The sequence below is a fragment of the Macaca mulatta genome, chromosome 20 (assembly GCF_049350105.2).
Source record: "Macaca mulatta isolate MMU2019108-1 chromosome 20, T2T-MMU8v2.0, whole genome shotgun sequence".
Taxonomy (NCBI): Eukaryota; Metazoa; Chordata; class Mammalia; order Primates; family Cercopithecidae; genus Macaca; species Macaca mulatta.
The window spans coordinates 67,074,313-67,090,329 of NC_133425.1; the positions used below are offsets into that span (position 1 = coordinate 67,074,313).

Below are 16,017 nucleotides of genomic sequence, written 5' to 3' on the forward strand. Positions count from 1 at the left end.
GGACCTCAGAAAGGAAGAGGATCAGCACTTTGGTGACTACCACCTCCAAGAGTCACTCTATCATGAAGAGATGCAAAAGAAACTTCCCAGTAACGTGGACACCTCAGTGCCTGCCCAGGATCTCACCAAGGGAGGGAGGCCGCTGGCCAGAGGGTTACTGGTCTGCATCGTAGGATGCCCACCATGCCAATAGCTCACTGGTGTGCTGAGTGATGAGAAGATGAATTTTGCTCAGGAAACACAGAAACTAATTCTGCCAGTATGTTGGTTTTCTTGGAGGGCAAGTGGATATCTTGAAAATGAGGGACCTTAAGGTTCCATATTTACTTCACTTGCAATTTTTCTTCCGGTTTATCTTTGATGAAGCAGCAGCTCCACGCCTTACTTGGCTTCAGAGTTGTATAGAGTTACTAGATGAGAAATGAAGCCTGTGTTGGCATTAAGTCCACTGGGATTGCAAGGACAACTCTTAAGTTTTCCGTGGCCAGAATTTCAGTGATTCGGATGTCGAATTTGTTAGCAAAGATTGGGATCACATGAGAATTTGTTCTAGCAAGAATGGTTTTATCAGGTAAAGTTATAAGGGACTGTGAATGTTGAAAGGCTGTGCTTCTACCGTCTTTGGCCACTTTATAAGCTTTGTAAGTAATACTGTTCCTTAAAGTAAGTCACCTTCTACATGAAGTTTTGCTAGCCATATTTTAATTATTCTATATGCTTATGATATAATAAAACCATTTCTTGCAAATTTCAAACAAAACTTTGCATGAATACTTATCAGCTCTCTTCCCTATTCCCTCTAACTAGCTTGAGTAGAGGGGTAACTTTTGAAGTAATTACTTTTAGAGGTTAAATACTTCTAAAACAAATATGATAAAATCAAAGGATATCTGGAAGTTGGTGTCTCCATGCATAAATGATTTTCCCCCTAAGGGAGCCATGTATTGACAACTGTGCTTCCCTTTGAAATGAAATACTTTTGCCTAGAATGCAGAGGAGCCCAAGAGGATAAAATAGACAATCATGAACAGGTTCGTCTCTCTCAGTATTTGTCTTTGTGAGTTTTAGTTGGCCAACTCATCACAGTATGAGGAGAAGTGGTGACTGTTGGCCCAGAAAGCCGACTTTTGAATTTCTGAACTCCATAACAGGGACATGCTAGTCTTTCCTGTGCCTCATCAGCGCGCATTGGGTAGGGCCACCGTAACACTAACAAGCAGAGCAAGTGCTTTCTCACTCCCTAGAAAGTCTGTGTGGCGTAGAATCCATAGCGAGCACATCCGGTTAAGTTTGAGTAGGAGTTTGACCCAGCATTTCGTTGTCACAATATCCCATTTTCCTAGCTTTATAGAGTTTGTCATCTATAGTGCATTCAGTTGCATGATTCCTTACCACATTTTTATCCCCTTTGAAATCCCAGGAGCCCAACATGTTGCCTGTGGAAGATTCTCTGAGATTTAACACATATTTTCATATTTTATAGCTGCCAAAATGAGAGAAATTGCTTTTACCAGCAAAGTAAAAAATATCATCTGATGTTTTGCACAGTATAGAGCCAATACCAACTTTTTCATGGGCGTTTGAACTTAACTGATAACTATAATATTAAAAATGAAATGACTGTGAAAAACTTATAAAGTGGTCCTTGATGTCATCACCTAAAGACAATGATCATTCTAGTCTTTTTTTCTAATACCTGCTTTTTACATAGCTGTAAAATGAGATAGTACACATTTTATCTTCTTTTCTGATTTGCATTCTCAATGATTTTTCCATATTGCTTCATAGCAGTCAGTGTTAATGTCTTCTAATACTCAGTAGAATGGCTGTACCATTGTTTACTTACACCATGCCCTATTGTAAGATATCTAGATTGTTTCCAAATCATTTTGTCATTATTGTACAAACCAGTACAGTTACTAACGCTTCAAGTTGTTTGTTTTTTTGTTGCCAGTATAAACCAAACGTTCCAGGCAGCAATTGTCTGAACTATGTCTTGTCTCTGGAGTGCATGTATTTCCATTTCACTTATGTGACATCATAGCAGGCTTAAAGTGACCAGTAATTGATTTTTAAGAGTGTTTTGTATATTGTGACATGTCTTCTGGACTTTAAGTTTAGAAAAGGCTTCAAAGTGGGAAACCACAGTACTTTCTCTCTTGGTATTCATCAACTTCATTTACTTATGCCTATGATGTATGCTAGTGACAGAACTGACGTAGAAATTGATTCTGAGACTCTGGCCCTTTTGAAGTTGTTCAGAGAGAAGAAACTTGAGAGAACTTCTGACTGTGGCCTGTGATAAACTCTCATCTAGCATGTTGATGGAGAACTTGCAAAACTTTTTTTTTCTTTTTTTTTTTGAGACAGTCTTATTCTGTCACCCAGGCTGGAGTGCAGTGGCACAATCATGGCTCACCACAGCCTCAACCTCCCAGGCTCAGGTGATACTCCCACCTCAGTCTCCTGAGTAGCTAGGACTACAGGCACCCACCACCACACCTGGCTAATTTTTGTAGAGATGGAGTTTCACCATGTTGCCCAGGCTGGTCTTGAACTCCTTGGGCTCAAGTAATCTGCCCACCTCAGCCTCCCAAAGTGCTAGGATTACAGGCGTGAGCCACAGCACCTGACCAGAACTTGCACAACTGTTTGTCCGTCTACAGAAATGTTGTAATGACTTTGGTACCATGTCATGATAGGGATTGACATTTTAATGTCTAAGGTCAATTAAGGGAGGGGCATGGGTCAGCCATAGTTAACTCTTACGAGCCATTCCCACATCACTCACGGAAACACAATGAGATTGTAACTGGATGTTTATAGAATCTGTTATAAGAATGGCATTGCTTTATCTTTAGAGAAGGGGCCAGTGAGCTGCAGGTGGCTAATGTCCACTTCTAGACAGATTTGATCTAATAAAGATGAAGATTGTCCTAGATAGAAAGGAGATGAACCTGAAGTTTGTGCACCAGTGGATGCAGCATTTCATGTTAAAGCAGGGCTGTTGTATTACTGGGAAGAAAGAGAAATGAGTGAGCAAGTGGCAATTTTATTTTTTAAAACACTTTATAATGGGTCCTTAGCTCAAGCTCACAAAAGAAGCTTTAGAATTCCAGAGCAGTTTGAGTTTAAAAAAAAAAAAAAAAAAAGGAAGTTCCCCTCTCCATGCAGGGGGAAAGAATAGTGGCTTCTGAAACCAGAATTCTCATCTCTGCAACCTCACCACAATTCATCATGTGTTCAGCATTCAAGGAAGAGGATGGACTCTTTGGTCCTATGAGGAAACTAATGCTGCACTGGGTTACTGTGTTTGCTTTTCAGCTCTGGGAGAGAGATGAGTTGGGTGGTCTCAGCCTCGGTGCCCATTCATCCACACTATTGAGCAAGTGCACAGTTGACTCATTCCATAGTAGGGGGGCAGGTAGATTGAGGGCATTTACAAGGCAGTCACAGTCCTGTAAAACAGGTGTTGTTTTTAGTCAGGCAGAGTAACAAAAAGATGGGGATGGGTGTATGGAATAGAATCTATGTCTCAGTTTGCCTCTACCGGAAGGAGGAGCAGACAGCAGCTTTTTCCTAACTATATATACCCTGAACATAACCTAATGACTACTGATTGGGGTTCACAGTAGAGAAGGTAAAGAAATGGCTCTGACGAATAAACATTGGAAGTATTATTTGATGCGCTCACCCACCCCATGTTGAGAATACATTTGAAGAGTTAATATGTAGAAGATAACCACCAAGCAAAAATCAAAATGTTGGAGAATAAGGAAGTTTATGGGGGCAAGGGAACTTAAGTTCCTGAAAACGTTAATTAGACTCCAAATGTAGACGTGTTCAGGAGCAGCCCATCGCACTGCAAGGTCTAAAACCTGCCAACGCAACGTTCCGTAGGATCAGGTCTGAGCGGGGCCAGGAGATGGGAAGTGGGCCATGGGGGAACTGGTGTAGAATGTTACAGCACCTAGTTAATCGGCAGCCAGTCCATCACATTAAACATCCAGCCGTCATGTATTACCTTTCAAGTGAAAATGAATAACTCCCATTAAGAGCAAAATGGGTTTGAAGTCGATTCGAGACAGATTAAAGTACTGTTATGAATGTGTGTGTTGGGAGGAGGAGGATCTGTGTGTAATATGCTTGTCCTTGTACTTTTTAAATAATAGATGCCCTACAAACTTATGTAGACCAGGTTACCAAGATACTGGGGTTAAAGGTCACAATATGTGCATTCTGGGAAGAGCATCAACTTCCTGGAATATATTTCCTGCATCTGGCAAATTTTTCTTTTCAAAATTATATTGTGGCCTTATGATTTTAATGAATAAAATTGATTTTCTAAAATTGTTTATTAAAGTAATGACAGCATCTTGGTGTCCACATCAGAACAAATTTCAAACCCAAGCATAAATGGAAATACATGACAGATAACTAGACAGGGTAAAAAAGAAAGCAGTTTAACAGGGAATAAAAATTGGGCTTTCTAATTCAGTGACCTGAATGCTGAGTCACATTATTTTTTCATGAGGGCAGTGGGTATGTATATTTTCTCACTACCACTTTTATTCTTACTGCTTTAAGCAAAATTCTGAAAAATGGAGTCCCACATTCAAAACAAATGAAAGAGCCAACACTCAGATATTGACCAGGTTATGGAACAATCAGATCCAACCACACTGTGTTTAAACTGGAGGAGCCTTGCTTATCCTGGATAAACCCTCAGCCTGGCTGTTTTCTTATCAAAGTGTTTGCCTCTACTGGAAGGAGGAGCAGATAGCAGGTTTTTCCTAACTATAAACCTTGATCCTAACCTAATGCTTACTGATCAGGGTTAACAATAGAGAAGGTAAAGAAATGTTTCCTTTCCAACCTTCAGAGAACTCCTTCCACCAGCACTTCTGTACATGCTGTGTGCTACTCAATCCTCATGGGCTGCTCCTCTTTAATTAGTGTTTGGTTTTTTGGTGGTATAGGCAAGAGGGGCGTGGAGGCATGGTTTGGGCAAGCTGATAGGAAACTTTCCCTATTCCCACCCACTCTGAATAAACTCTTGGGTCTGGAGCATTGGCTAGATTATATCCTGGATTCAGGCCCTGCCGAGTTCCACTCCTCAATTATATTCTTCCCCAAAAGCAAACTGCTGAATCCAAATTTGATTTTTTTCCCCCACATATTTGGTGTGCTGATATTCATGTGAACCTTTCTCAAATCACATTTTTCATGTTGCTGGTGCTGTACCATGTTGTGATTCCAAGAGGAGGGACAATAGAGTTGAGAGCACATCTCTTCTTAGATTTCTGAAGCACAGCATGTCTGGTACTGAGGTTGGCAAAGCAGCTGGTGAGACTTTCCCACCCACCCTCAGCCCTACTGCCCCCCACAAGCCAGCAGATTGTGTCTAGATTGGGGGAGGTTAGAACAGACTGAATTTAGCTTAATCCAACTCCAGAGCCTTTTATTCCATTTCTTTGCCTTCTTTTCCTAATGTTCAGTTGTTAAAGTAGTGACAGAAATTCATGGGGGAGAAAGAAACACTTGCTTCTTTTCCAACATGCTTGATAAATCAGTCCGGATGTTCATCCTTCTTGAATTGTGGTGTTTTAAGAAAATCCTGTGCTATAAATGAATGTTGATTTTCACCCAACACAAACCCTCTGGGAGCTGGCCTGGTCTGGCTGCTGTATTGCATCTTCTTCTTTCTCTTCTAGCATCGTCCAGCCAAGCAGAGAAGGAGCTGACAGATTCTCCTGCAACCTCCAAACGCATCTCCTTCCCAGGTAGCTCAGAGTCTCCCCTCTCTTCGAAGCGACCAAAAACAGCTGAGGAGACCAAACCGGAGCAGGTGAGGCTGGAAGGGACTCTGCTGGTGGGGAGGTGAGGTGTTTTAGACATTGGTAGGGAACAAACTTTTGGGTGGGCGGACGTGGGGGCATACACAGTTGCTCAAAGCAGTGGGTGTGTTCCCCACAGATGTACCAGTGTCCCTACTGCAAGTACAGTAATGCCGACGTCAACCGGCTCCGGGTGCATGCCATGACGCAGCACTCAGTGCAACCCATGCTTCGCTGCCCCCTGTGCCAGGACATGCTCAACAACAAGATCCACCTCCAGCTGCACCTCACCCACCTCCACAGCGTGGCACCTGACTGCGTGGAGAAGCTCATTATGACGGTAAGGCAGCCAGAAGCAGCACCCTATGGTCTTTCTCCAGGGTCAAAGGTGACGCAGTAACATGGGCAAGATACTGTGTTATTGGACGAGAAAGCCAGTGTAGAGTTGGAAACGTCAGAAAACAGTCCTCATTCTGTGACCTTTGTTGTACTGTCCCTGCCTTAGACTTGGCATGACCATAGCCCAAAGTGCTGAACATGTTTCTCAACCTCCCTTATCATCCTCTCTCCCCTCAGGGGACAGAGGTATGGATTAGCTAACCATTTATGTGAAGAAATCATTATTCAAATTCTTTAAACCTTTACTGAGCAGGTCATGGACTAGATTGCTCTTACCTTCATTGTGTCTCATTTCATCCTCATAACAAATTCTGTTTTTGTTTTTGTTTTAAAAGGGAGCCAGGCACACTAGCTCACACCGCTAACCCCAGTTCTTTGGGAGGCCATGGTGGGGGGATTGCTTGAGGCCAGGAGTTTGAGACCAGCCTAGGTAACATAATGAGACCCCCGTCTCTACAAAACATACTTTAAAATTAGCCAGGCATGGTGGTGCATGCACCTGTAATCCTAGCTACTTGGGAGGCTGAGTTGGGAGGATCACTTGAGCCCAGGAGTTTGAGGTTGCAGTGTGCTATGATCAGGCCACTGTGCTCCAGCCTGGGTAACAGAGGGAGACTCTCTCTCTTTAAAAAAGGAAAAAAAATTTTTTGGCACATTCCCATCAGCAGATAAGAAAGCTGAGGCTCAAAGATGTTAATTGACTTGATGCCATTTGTAAGGAGCAGAGATGAGATTTGAACCCACAATTTCCAACTCTAGGGGTAGCCCTGTAATGGAGGAGTTTCTCAGTGGATACTTTAATTTTCAAAGCAAGAAAATGTTGAGCTGGATTTGCTGATTCGTGAATGTGGGTTTTGCATTTGAACATGATATTGCTACAACTGCAGATTTTGAAAGCATGCCCCTGAGTGACCACTATAAACATGGCCTAATTAGTGTAAAGATGTAAATCTAACTGTAATATGAAAACTTTTCAAAATAGTGCCAGTGATGGTGATGTCCTACTTTTGACTATGCTGGTGCTGTTATGAAAGTCATTTCCTGGCCAGGCGTGGGGGCTCACGCTTGTAATCCCAACACTTTGGGAGGCCGAGGCAGGCGCATCACCTGAGGTCAGGAGTTTGAGACCAGCCTGGCCAACATGGCGAAACCCTGTCTCTGCTAAAAATACAAAAATTAGCCAGGCATGGTGGCAGGTGCCTGAAATCCCAGCTACTAAGGAGGCTGAGGCAGGAGAATCAATTGAACCCGGGAGGCAGAGGTTACAGTGAGCTGACATTGCACCACTGCACTCTAGCCTGGGCGACAGAGCGGGACTCCGTCTCAAACAAACAAACAAACAAAAAACACCAAAGCCCTTTCCTGATCATTAGAGGAAAAACCACCAAAAAGAACTATTCTCACCTCTTCCTTAGCATTATTTTAGCAGTGGAGTAATAAGAAGTTAATTTGATTGCCGTTTCATGTGAAGATACCCAGAGAGGTAGTCTGTTCACAACTGCACATTATAATGTGCAGGTCACAGACATGTCACTTCTAGGCATTTCCTATTCCATTTGGTTCTGCAAAAATTAATGAATAATGTTGTAAGTGATGTTTAGTCGTGAAGAACATATAATCGATGATGCATCAAGAGAACCTTAGCAGCCAATGGGAAGCTCAAAGGTGACCTAGCATGAGTTGCCTTTCAGAGGTCTTTCAAGTATACATTAACTTTCTGTGGGTATTTTCAAATCAGCTGATGAACATTGTGTAAAGATTCTGTGTAAGTGATAACCTCCTTCTGTGGACCCGTAGGTTTCTGTGTTACTGGTTTCCTCAGCTTTCTCATCAGCCTTGGAAGTAACAGGCCTCGTTGTACTTCCCAGTTGATGGACTAGAACCATGGGATCCTGAAGGAACAGAAAGAGATGTGGGGAGGGAAGCATTGTCAATACTGACCTACATTTTTCTTTTACTTAGGTGATTGTTTTTGCTATTTTAATATAAATCTAGTCTAGGGACTGAGCCTATAGTAATCTGCACGACTGGTTTACATTAGACAGTAAAAACTTCATTTATATATCTCTAGGGACTAGAGTATAACTTATATTTCAAATATTCATTGTTTGTCATATTTTCATAACAGCAATAGCAAGGTAAATTTCAAGTGGCAAGTGTGGTGGTCATTGTGAATCTTCATTTACCAACAGAGTCTTCAAGGGCAGGATATTACTTCTGTGTTTGCTTAGGTATCAATCCCTAAGATATTTCTGGAAGTTACCCATTAACTAGCACCTTTGGAAGCAGTGATCCTTAACCTTTATGGAGACTCTCATGAAAGCTATACAACAGCCATACTGGATTATTCTTTGCACACCAATGTTTGATAACCACTGTTACCCTCCATCAAGTATTTTGCAAATATAAAATTGTGTGTACAATGCCAGGGAGCATGAGGATATATCCATGGGACTGGCCAATAAAAACTGTTCTAGAACCCCTGACAATGTAATTATGTAGGAGACACTGCTCCCTAAAGCACTGCTGTGCTTGGTACCTTGTATAGAAACCCCTATGTGCCTAATCTTTCCATAGCAGACCATGGAAATGTTTTCTAGACATTTCTGAGAAGTATGCAGGTTGTGGGAAATGCACTGGTAATAGGAAGTCAATTTGTTAGCAACAAGAGAAAGTTAATGGATTCAGGAATAAAGTTGAAAGTTATGAGAAATATAATCATGTAAGTATTTTACTTTTTCCCGAAAGATGTATATGCAAGGATGAGTTTTCTCTTTGCATGGGAAGATGGAGGTATGGCATGGCTGTCAGTATTGAACTGGTCTGTCCAGTCATGGGGATAGTTTGCATTGAGCCAAACTATGCATTTCTATCTCAGTCCTTTAGTTCAGCAGGAAAAAAATGAGCAACCAGGGTTGTTAGAAGAAATTTGTGGGCCTACCACAAGGTGAACCCGAGATCCTGTTTGAGGACTGGAATACTGATGATCTTGGTCTCTGCCCTGATGAATCAAAGCAGATGCCAGTGTCTTTCCTCTGAAAAATTTGGTATAAAAATGGAATTTGCAATTGTTTTAAAACTAAGTGATTATAATGAACCTATGGTTAAAATCATGTCACGGGAGAGTATCTTACTGTCATTTTGTTAGAAAATTGGCCCTGGGAAAGTATTGGTTAGGCTCTCTAATGATATATCTGTTTGTTCATGGCCAACTACAGCAGGAAACTGAAAACAGCATGATGAAAAATGCCCCTCTAATCAGGGCTCCATTTTCTAAACCATATCGTTAAGGAATGGCCAGTTCTACCGTCATTCATCCTCCAGGAGAAGAAAGTTATGTCTGCTTTGTCCCTGAGTGGCTAGGATGAATAGCAGCAAGAGGAGTGAATCTTCTTTCTTTCCAAATGGGTTGACTGAGTTAGTTGCCGTTGGCTGCAGAATAGGAAAAGCTTGCAAAATCTCCCAAACAGATGATTCCTGGCAGACATGGGGTGTGTCCGGGCTATTTACAGCTATAAATTCTGGTAAATATTTTTTGCTGTCTGGGTCCAAAGTCTCAGGATTTAGCTTGAGTTCGGTTCAGTCCCACTAAAAGTAAATTCCACCCTAATAAATGGAAACAGATTACTTTCTACACGTCTTTCCGTTCAGTTGTAAATGGAGTGCGTTTTGAGGAGGCTTCATTTAATAATACCTTATCAGACAGCTTTCAGGAACCTGCAGTGTCTAATATGTCTGTTGCTATGGTAACAGCTGCTTGCTTATGCTCTGCATTTCATATCTATGTCTTCCATGGGCCCCCTTCTTCTTACTGATGAGGGGGCTTGAGAAATATTCTCCACTAGGAACAATTGCAGTGCTGGCCCTCCACTATGGAGACCGCACCCACAGCACTTCATTCTTCTTGGCCTATTGGAAACAGAGCTGCAAAGAGTGTCTCTGCACACGTCATATGAAAAGGAAATCTATAAAGCTTAAGGGAGATGAGACAAGGGCCCCTCCACAACTGGCTGGGCAGCCCGCCCCTAATGTCAGTTTCACATAAGAACTCTCACCTATTTACAAAGAAGCTTGAGATTTCAAATTGGTGAAAGAGATGTAGGAGCTGCTGCTCAGTGCCCTTATTTTCCTATTCTTTCAGGAAAGGAGGGTGGAAGGCATGGGGCCCATGTTTCTGGCCCCTGGATGAGAATAGGAAAGACCACCTACCATGCATTTCAATACTCTTAAATTATTCTAATTGATCACTATCTTTCTAAGTGACAGGACATACCACTGGGATCCTGAAGCACTGATACGGGGAAATTCTCTTTGTTCTTTCATCATTTAACAAAATATGACCTCACAGTGGAGATGGGATTGGCTCCTGGGCAGCTTAGGAACATATTCTCTAGCCCTTTGTCTTCGCTCCCTTTGGTAGTTCTTAATTATTCTGTATTTTTTTACCTGCACAGATTTCCCTTCCATGCTCCTGGCCCTGCGTTGCCTGCACTTTTCTCTGTATCTCTTTTGAGACCAATAGTTTGTAACCTTGTGATTTTTTTTCCATCAGTGTCTGTGACTCTCTATGCCTCATGTGTGCCTGTGTGTCTGTGAGTCTCTGGGACAGGCTGGTCATCTGGGGCTCTAGGGCGGCCACTGGCCTGGGGATAGTCACACCTACCTGGGTACCAGCTCTCTCACCTTGCCTGTATCTTAAGAGGAAGGTAATGAAAATAATCGAGGTTCATTAATTCCAAGCCCTGTGAGATGATAGCCATTTGGAGCCTGTTTGCCAATTAGATGGTCTAAATTAGAAGTGACCTTGGTATACTGCCACTGCTTGCCTCTCAGTCTAATGAAGCTTTTCTCTCCAATTCATTCTCCTTCTCAGTTCTCACCTCTCTCTGCGCACATGTGTATAACTCTTCATGTGTTTCCTGTTCTCCCATCTACCTTTTCAATCCTCAGTTTAAAAAATCTGGTCCTGAGCTACATTTGTTTCCAGCCCACATGAATGTTAACATGGCCCTACAGTATTTTCTTTTGAGCTTGATGTATTTAAAAATTGAATGAACTACCATACAGAAGGAGTTTTAGAAAAGAAACAAGAAGGCCAAAGTGGGAGGATGGCTTGAGTCCAGGAGTTCAAGATCAGCCAGGCAAACATGGCAAGACTGTGTCTCTACCAAAAAAACAAAACACAGAAAAAATTGCTGAGAGTGGTGGTGTGCACATGTAGTCCTAGCTACCCAGGAGGCTGAGGCAGAAGAATCACTTAAGCCCAGCAGTTCGAGGCTATAGTGAGCCATGATCGTGCTACTGCACTCCAGTCCAGGCGACAAAGTAAGACTATCTCAAAAAAAAAAAAAAAAAAAAGAAAAGAAAAGAAAAGAAAACAAAGAAAAGGAAATGGGACAAGGAGAGAAGAAGCTGGGCCTTTTAGACGCCATGGTCCAGTTCTCTGTGGGAGGCAGAGGTTGCAGTGAACTGACATTGCGCCACTGTACTCCAGCCTGGGTTGACAGAGCGGGACTCTGTCTCAAACAAACAAAAAACACCAAAGCCCTTTCCACATGTAGAAGGGCAGTAAAGGAGAATGGGGAACATGTTCTCCCTGGCACATGCAGAAGGCAGTAAAGGGGAGTGGGGAACCCAGCTCTGAAACTACTGGCAACAGGCGCCCTGGTTTGTTGGCTATAAGTGTGCAGACACCAGCTAGTGGGCCCCAGTGGCTGTCTAGGTACAGGACAGGAAGTGAGCAACTGGCCTCTTGCTGGAACAGCTGGCTTTAGATATACCACTAGCTAGACTGCTCAGCCCTAAAAGCAGCTGGGTTTTAACTTCATGCTTAAATGACCAGCCTCATCCACAAGGATGTAGAGACTGGCTTGGTCTGTGCCAAGAAGGTCTGTGTCTGAGGTCTCTCTTCTTTTGTCTGAGTTTCTTCATTCTATTCATTTTCAATTAAAAGTAAAGGATTTGAGGCATCCTTGGGAGCCTAGGTATTAGCAAATCTACACTTTCACCTGTAATAGTGGGCTTTTCAGAAATAAGTCCTTAAAGTAAGCAATGCCAAGGCGGTAGGAATAAGGGTGTCAGAGAAACTAGTTTCACCACTTTTGCTAAGAAAATCTCTCTGCTGGCCAGGCATAGTGGCTCATGGCTGTAATCCCAGCACTTTGGGAGGCTGATGGGGGAGGATCCCCTGAGGTCAGGAGTTTGAGACCAGCCTGGCCAACAAGGTGAAACCCCATCTCTACTAAAAGTACAAAAAAAAAAAATAACTTGGCGTGGTGGTGCACACCTGTAATCCCAGCTACTCGGGAGGCTGAGGCAGGAGAATCGCTTTAACCTGGGAAGAGACTGTAGTGAGCCAAGATCACGCCATTGCACTCCATCTTGGGCCACAGAGCAAAACTCCGTCTCAAAAAAATCTCTCTGCTTTCCAGCACACGGAAAGTGTCGGGGGCATCGATCTAACGTAGGCAAGCCTGTCTGCAGGTAGCCTTGAGAGATGAATTGGCATGAGCGGTCCCATAAGAACTTAGCAAAGGGTGACCTTGGCTGCACAGGGTGTTGTATTTGGCCCTTCCACATCTGTGACCTGCAGGGGTTGGTGTAAGTGGCAGGATGGTGTTCCTTATCACTCCAGCTTCTACCAAGAAATTATACATTTCAGCAGCCCCTCCCAAATGTCAGAGTGGGAGACTAGTCCCATACCTCAGACCCTGGGCTGTATAAGGTGTGCCCTGGAGGCTTTAGGGTCCACTCACCTCATAGAATCTTGAAAAGCATTAAAACATAATCCGAAATAATAATGAACCAAACTAGGAAGAGCTTGGAACTATGTATTTATGAACCTATGTCGCTTCTCCTAGTAGATCAAGGGCAGTTCACTTGAGTACATGGACTTCCTTCTGGGGAGCTTGTGATTTCCTGAAATTATCTGGAATATTTTTTCTGTGAAAGTATTTTCCTAGGAGTCTGCAACTTGTATTAGATTTCTAAGGCTTTTGTGACCTCTAAAGGGTTATTTATTCTGCATCATAAGCTTTTTGGAGACAGGGACTTTTGTCTGGCTCTCTGCATCTCAGAAGCATGCAGCAGCACATGGATCCTGTACAGTGTTTACTTAGTAAATGATGGTCAATTGAATGAACTGAGAGTCACTCAAGGCTACTCTTTCTCAACTGTGTTATTTTGGAAGTACTTAAGTGTGGAACGCTTCTGCTTCTATCATATATGAAAATTGCTTAAACTGGGAGGTTTTGAGCACTGGAGTAGAACTCCACGTTTCTTTTGTTATGCATGAGACCTGTTTGTTAGGAATATGTCAGAGCCACTGTTTGCTTCCAAATTTTCTGCACTCCAGTCAGCTGATGGTTTCTTCCCAAGTTTCCATGAAACCTACAAGTACTCTGGGAGGAAGGTAGCTGAACTGGCTCAGAAGGTTTGGGAGGAAAACGTGGTGTCTAGAAGATCACCATGGAACTGCCTTTTGCATGGCAGAGGCCAGCCTTGAGACCCAAATGTTGTAATGGCTGTAATCAATTGAATTTTCTTAACCAGAAAAACTTTCGTCTTCTTATTACTTCTCAGGTTTGTTAGTGAATAGAGTGGGGAATATAATTTAATATATTAAATGTTTATTGATGTATGGATCATTGGAATAATCAGTGTGGATGGTACATTCAATGTAGAAAGTGTAGGTGTTTGGGCTGATGTATACTGTCATCTGGCCAAACCTTAGAACTTTTTTTTGTTTGGCTTTTGAGTCCATAGCTGGAAGTATGGACATTGTAGGATTGTGGCCAGAGATAGAGAGAAGAGGAGGGGAGAAGGAAGAGAGAGAAAGCATGTATATTGTTCTGCAGGAAAATTCGTGGTAGGACCAGTTATTTGAGGGCCTTTGAAGTCTGGCACACTTGGCATGACCCTGGTTATGCTATAACCAGGTTTTGTCTTCTCATAAACCTACATGTTTCAGTGTTCCTGGCAAAAGGGAATTGAGTCATTACCTGTGCTCAGCACAACTGGGATGGATGGATTGATTGATTGATTGGAGACAGAATCTCACTCTGTTGCCCAGGCTGGAGTGCAGTGGCGCAATCTCAGCTCACTGCAACCTCTGCCTCCGGGATTCAAGCATCTCTCTTGTCTCAGCGTCTCAAGTAACTGGGACTACAGGAATGCGCCACCACGCCTGGCTAATTTTTGTATTTATAGTAGAGATGGGGTTTCACCATGTTGGTCAGGCTGGTCTTGAACTCCTGACCTCAAGTGATCCACCCACCTCAGCCTCCCAAAGTGCTGGGATTACGGGCGTGAGCCACCGCACCCGGCCGACAGCTGGGTTATTACTTTCCCATTTTCAGCTATCCATTAGAGACTATGGCTGGGACAGTCTGAATTCCATGCAGTTTAGTGGCCAGATATGATTGGAAAACAAAGGGGGTGCCAAGGCAAGTGTTGAAGGAAGTCTGCCTTTGGATATATATATCACCTCAGTGAGCAGAAGGACTCCTCAGTGTGCTGTGTTGATAGGATCATGTTTATGGCTCTTCAAGATGAAGCATGAAAGCTTTGAGTAAAAAGCTTTGGAAGCTGGTAGGAGAGGGAAGAGTGGGGCAAAGGCATGGGAATGTTAGTGTCTGACTGACATGGGGCCCTCCAGTAGCCTGTGTAGCAAGGCTGCTTCCATTCTCAACCTCTGTTCAGACACATGTGCAGACAGACCCCACCTGCATTTCCAGATCCTTGGGATTCTCTTTAGGGATCTTCTTGTTTGCCTCCTGGGAATTTCTTGCCCATCAAAATTTCATGTACCAACCCCCACTTTTTTTCAGGGAGAGTTTGGGTACACTATAGATGAGAAGATGCAGGTGGTAAAAGTAGTTACTTAAACACATATGGGGCAAGACTTACAGGTTTGGAGGCCCAGATTAAGATGCAGAGGAGCATGTGAGGTTGATGATTATATTTCGGGGAGAGTTAATTGATGGAAGGTGAAGGCAGACAAAGAACCGCTGCTTACTGCCTTCTTGAATCCCAATCAGGAATTATGATTAAAGTCGCAGCGAGACAACAGAGGGCTGATGAATTGGTGTCTTTTTTTTTTTTTCTTTTTTGCCGTCATTCACACTTGATTGACTTCAACCTTTCAAGTGCAAAAGTCTCTCTTTTCCATTATTATTCATAGCCATCTGAGTTTTTCTAATTAAAGTGTATGAAAACAATTACTGATCCGTCGTACTGAGTCTGTTAGAGGGGATGTCTGCCTTACTGTAATGCGTATGAAAAGCCCACAGTTTTCTATAATGATGTGCAGCTGAGGTGTTAGATAATTTTATTCTTTTTTACTCTGTAGGGCTTTTTTTTTTATTTCTCATGATTCATTTTTCATAATTCCTAAAGATCCCAGGAAAGGACTGATCCTGCAGCTACAACCGAGAAAGGAGGTGGGGGGGAGTCTTTTTTCCTTTCCCTTTCTCCCCCTCTTACCCCCAACCTCGTGCTCCCCCTCGGCTGAGGACTGTAAATTAATCGGTGACCTTTCACTTCTCAGATTCCCGCTGGACTCCCCAACCACACTGGTCAGAAATGCCTTCTATTAAAAAGAAAATAGATGGAATGAGTTTGGCAATCGCTACTCCATTCCTAACGGTTCAACAGCTAGCCTTAACCAGCTGCCGATGAGCTTTGTGTGAGGTGCAGATGTCTGTGGAGGCAAGAATGCTATGTCACACACATTCACCTGCCATGCACCTGCTCTTCGTAAACACAGCATTTCTCAGAATGC

The 16,017-nt window shown here is 43.0% G+C and overlaps 1 protein-coding gene and 1 long non-coding RNA gene across 5 annotated transcripts in view; one reads left to right on the forward strand and one right to left on the reverse strand.

Moving 5' to 3' along the window:
- Positions 1-16,017, forward strand: part of ZFHX3 (zinc finger homeobox 3) — a 1,113,461-nt gene that overhangs the window by 1,078,965 nt on the left and 18,479 nt on the right. For all 4 annotated transcript variants that reach the window (XM_077984470.1, XM_077984468.1, XM_028841442.2 and 1 more), the window contains 2 exons: positions 5,715-5,848; positions 5,977-6,177. In XM_077984470.1, the coding sequence (XP_077840596.1) occupies positions 5,715-5,848; positions 5,977-6,177 (335 nt within the window). The remainder of the gene's footprint in view (positions 1-5,714; positions 5,849-5,976; positions 6,178-16,017) is intronic.
- The window catches only part of LOC144337688 (uncharacterized), a 204,934-nt gene that overhangs the window by 49,143 nt on the left and 139,774 nt on the right, over positions 1-16,017 (reverse strand). The window lies entirely within an intron of this gene.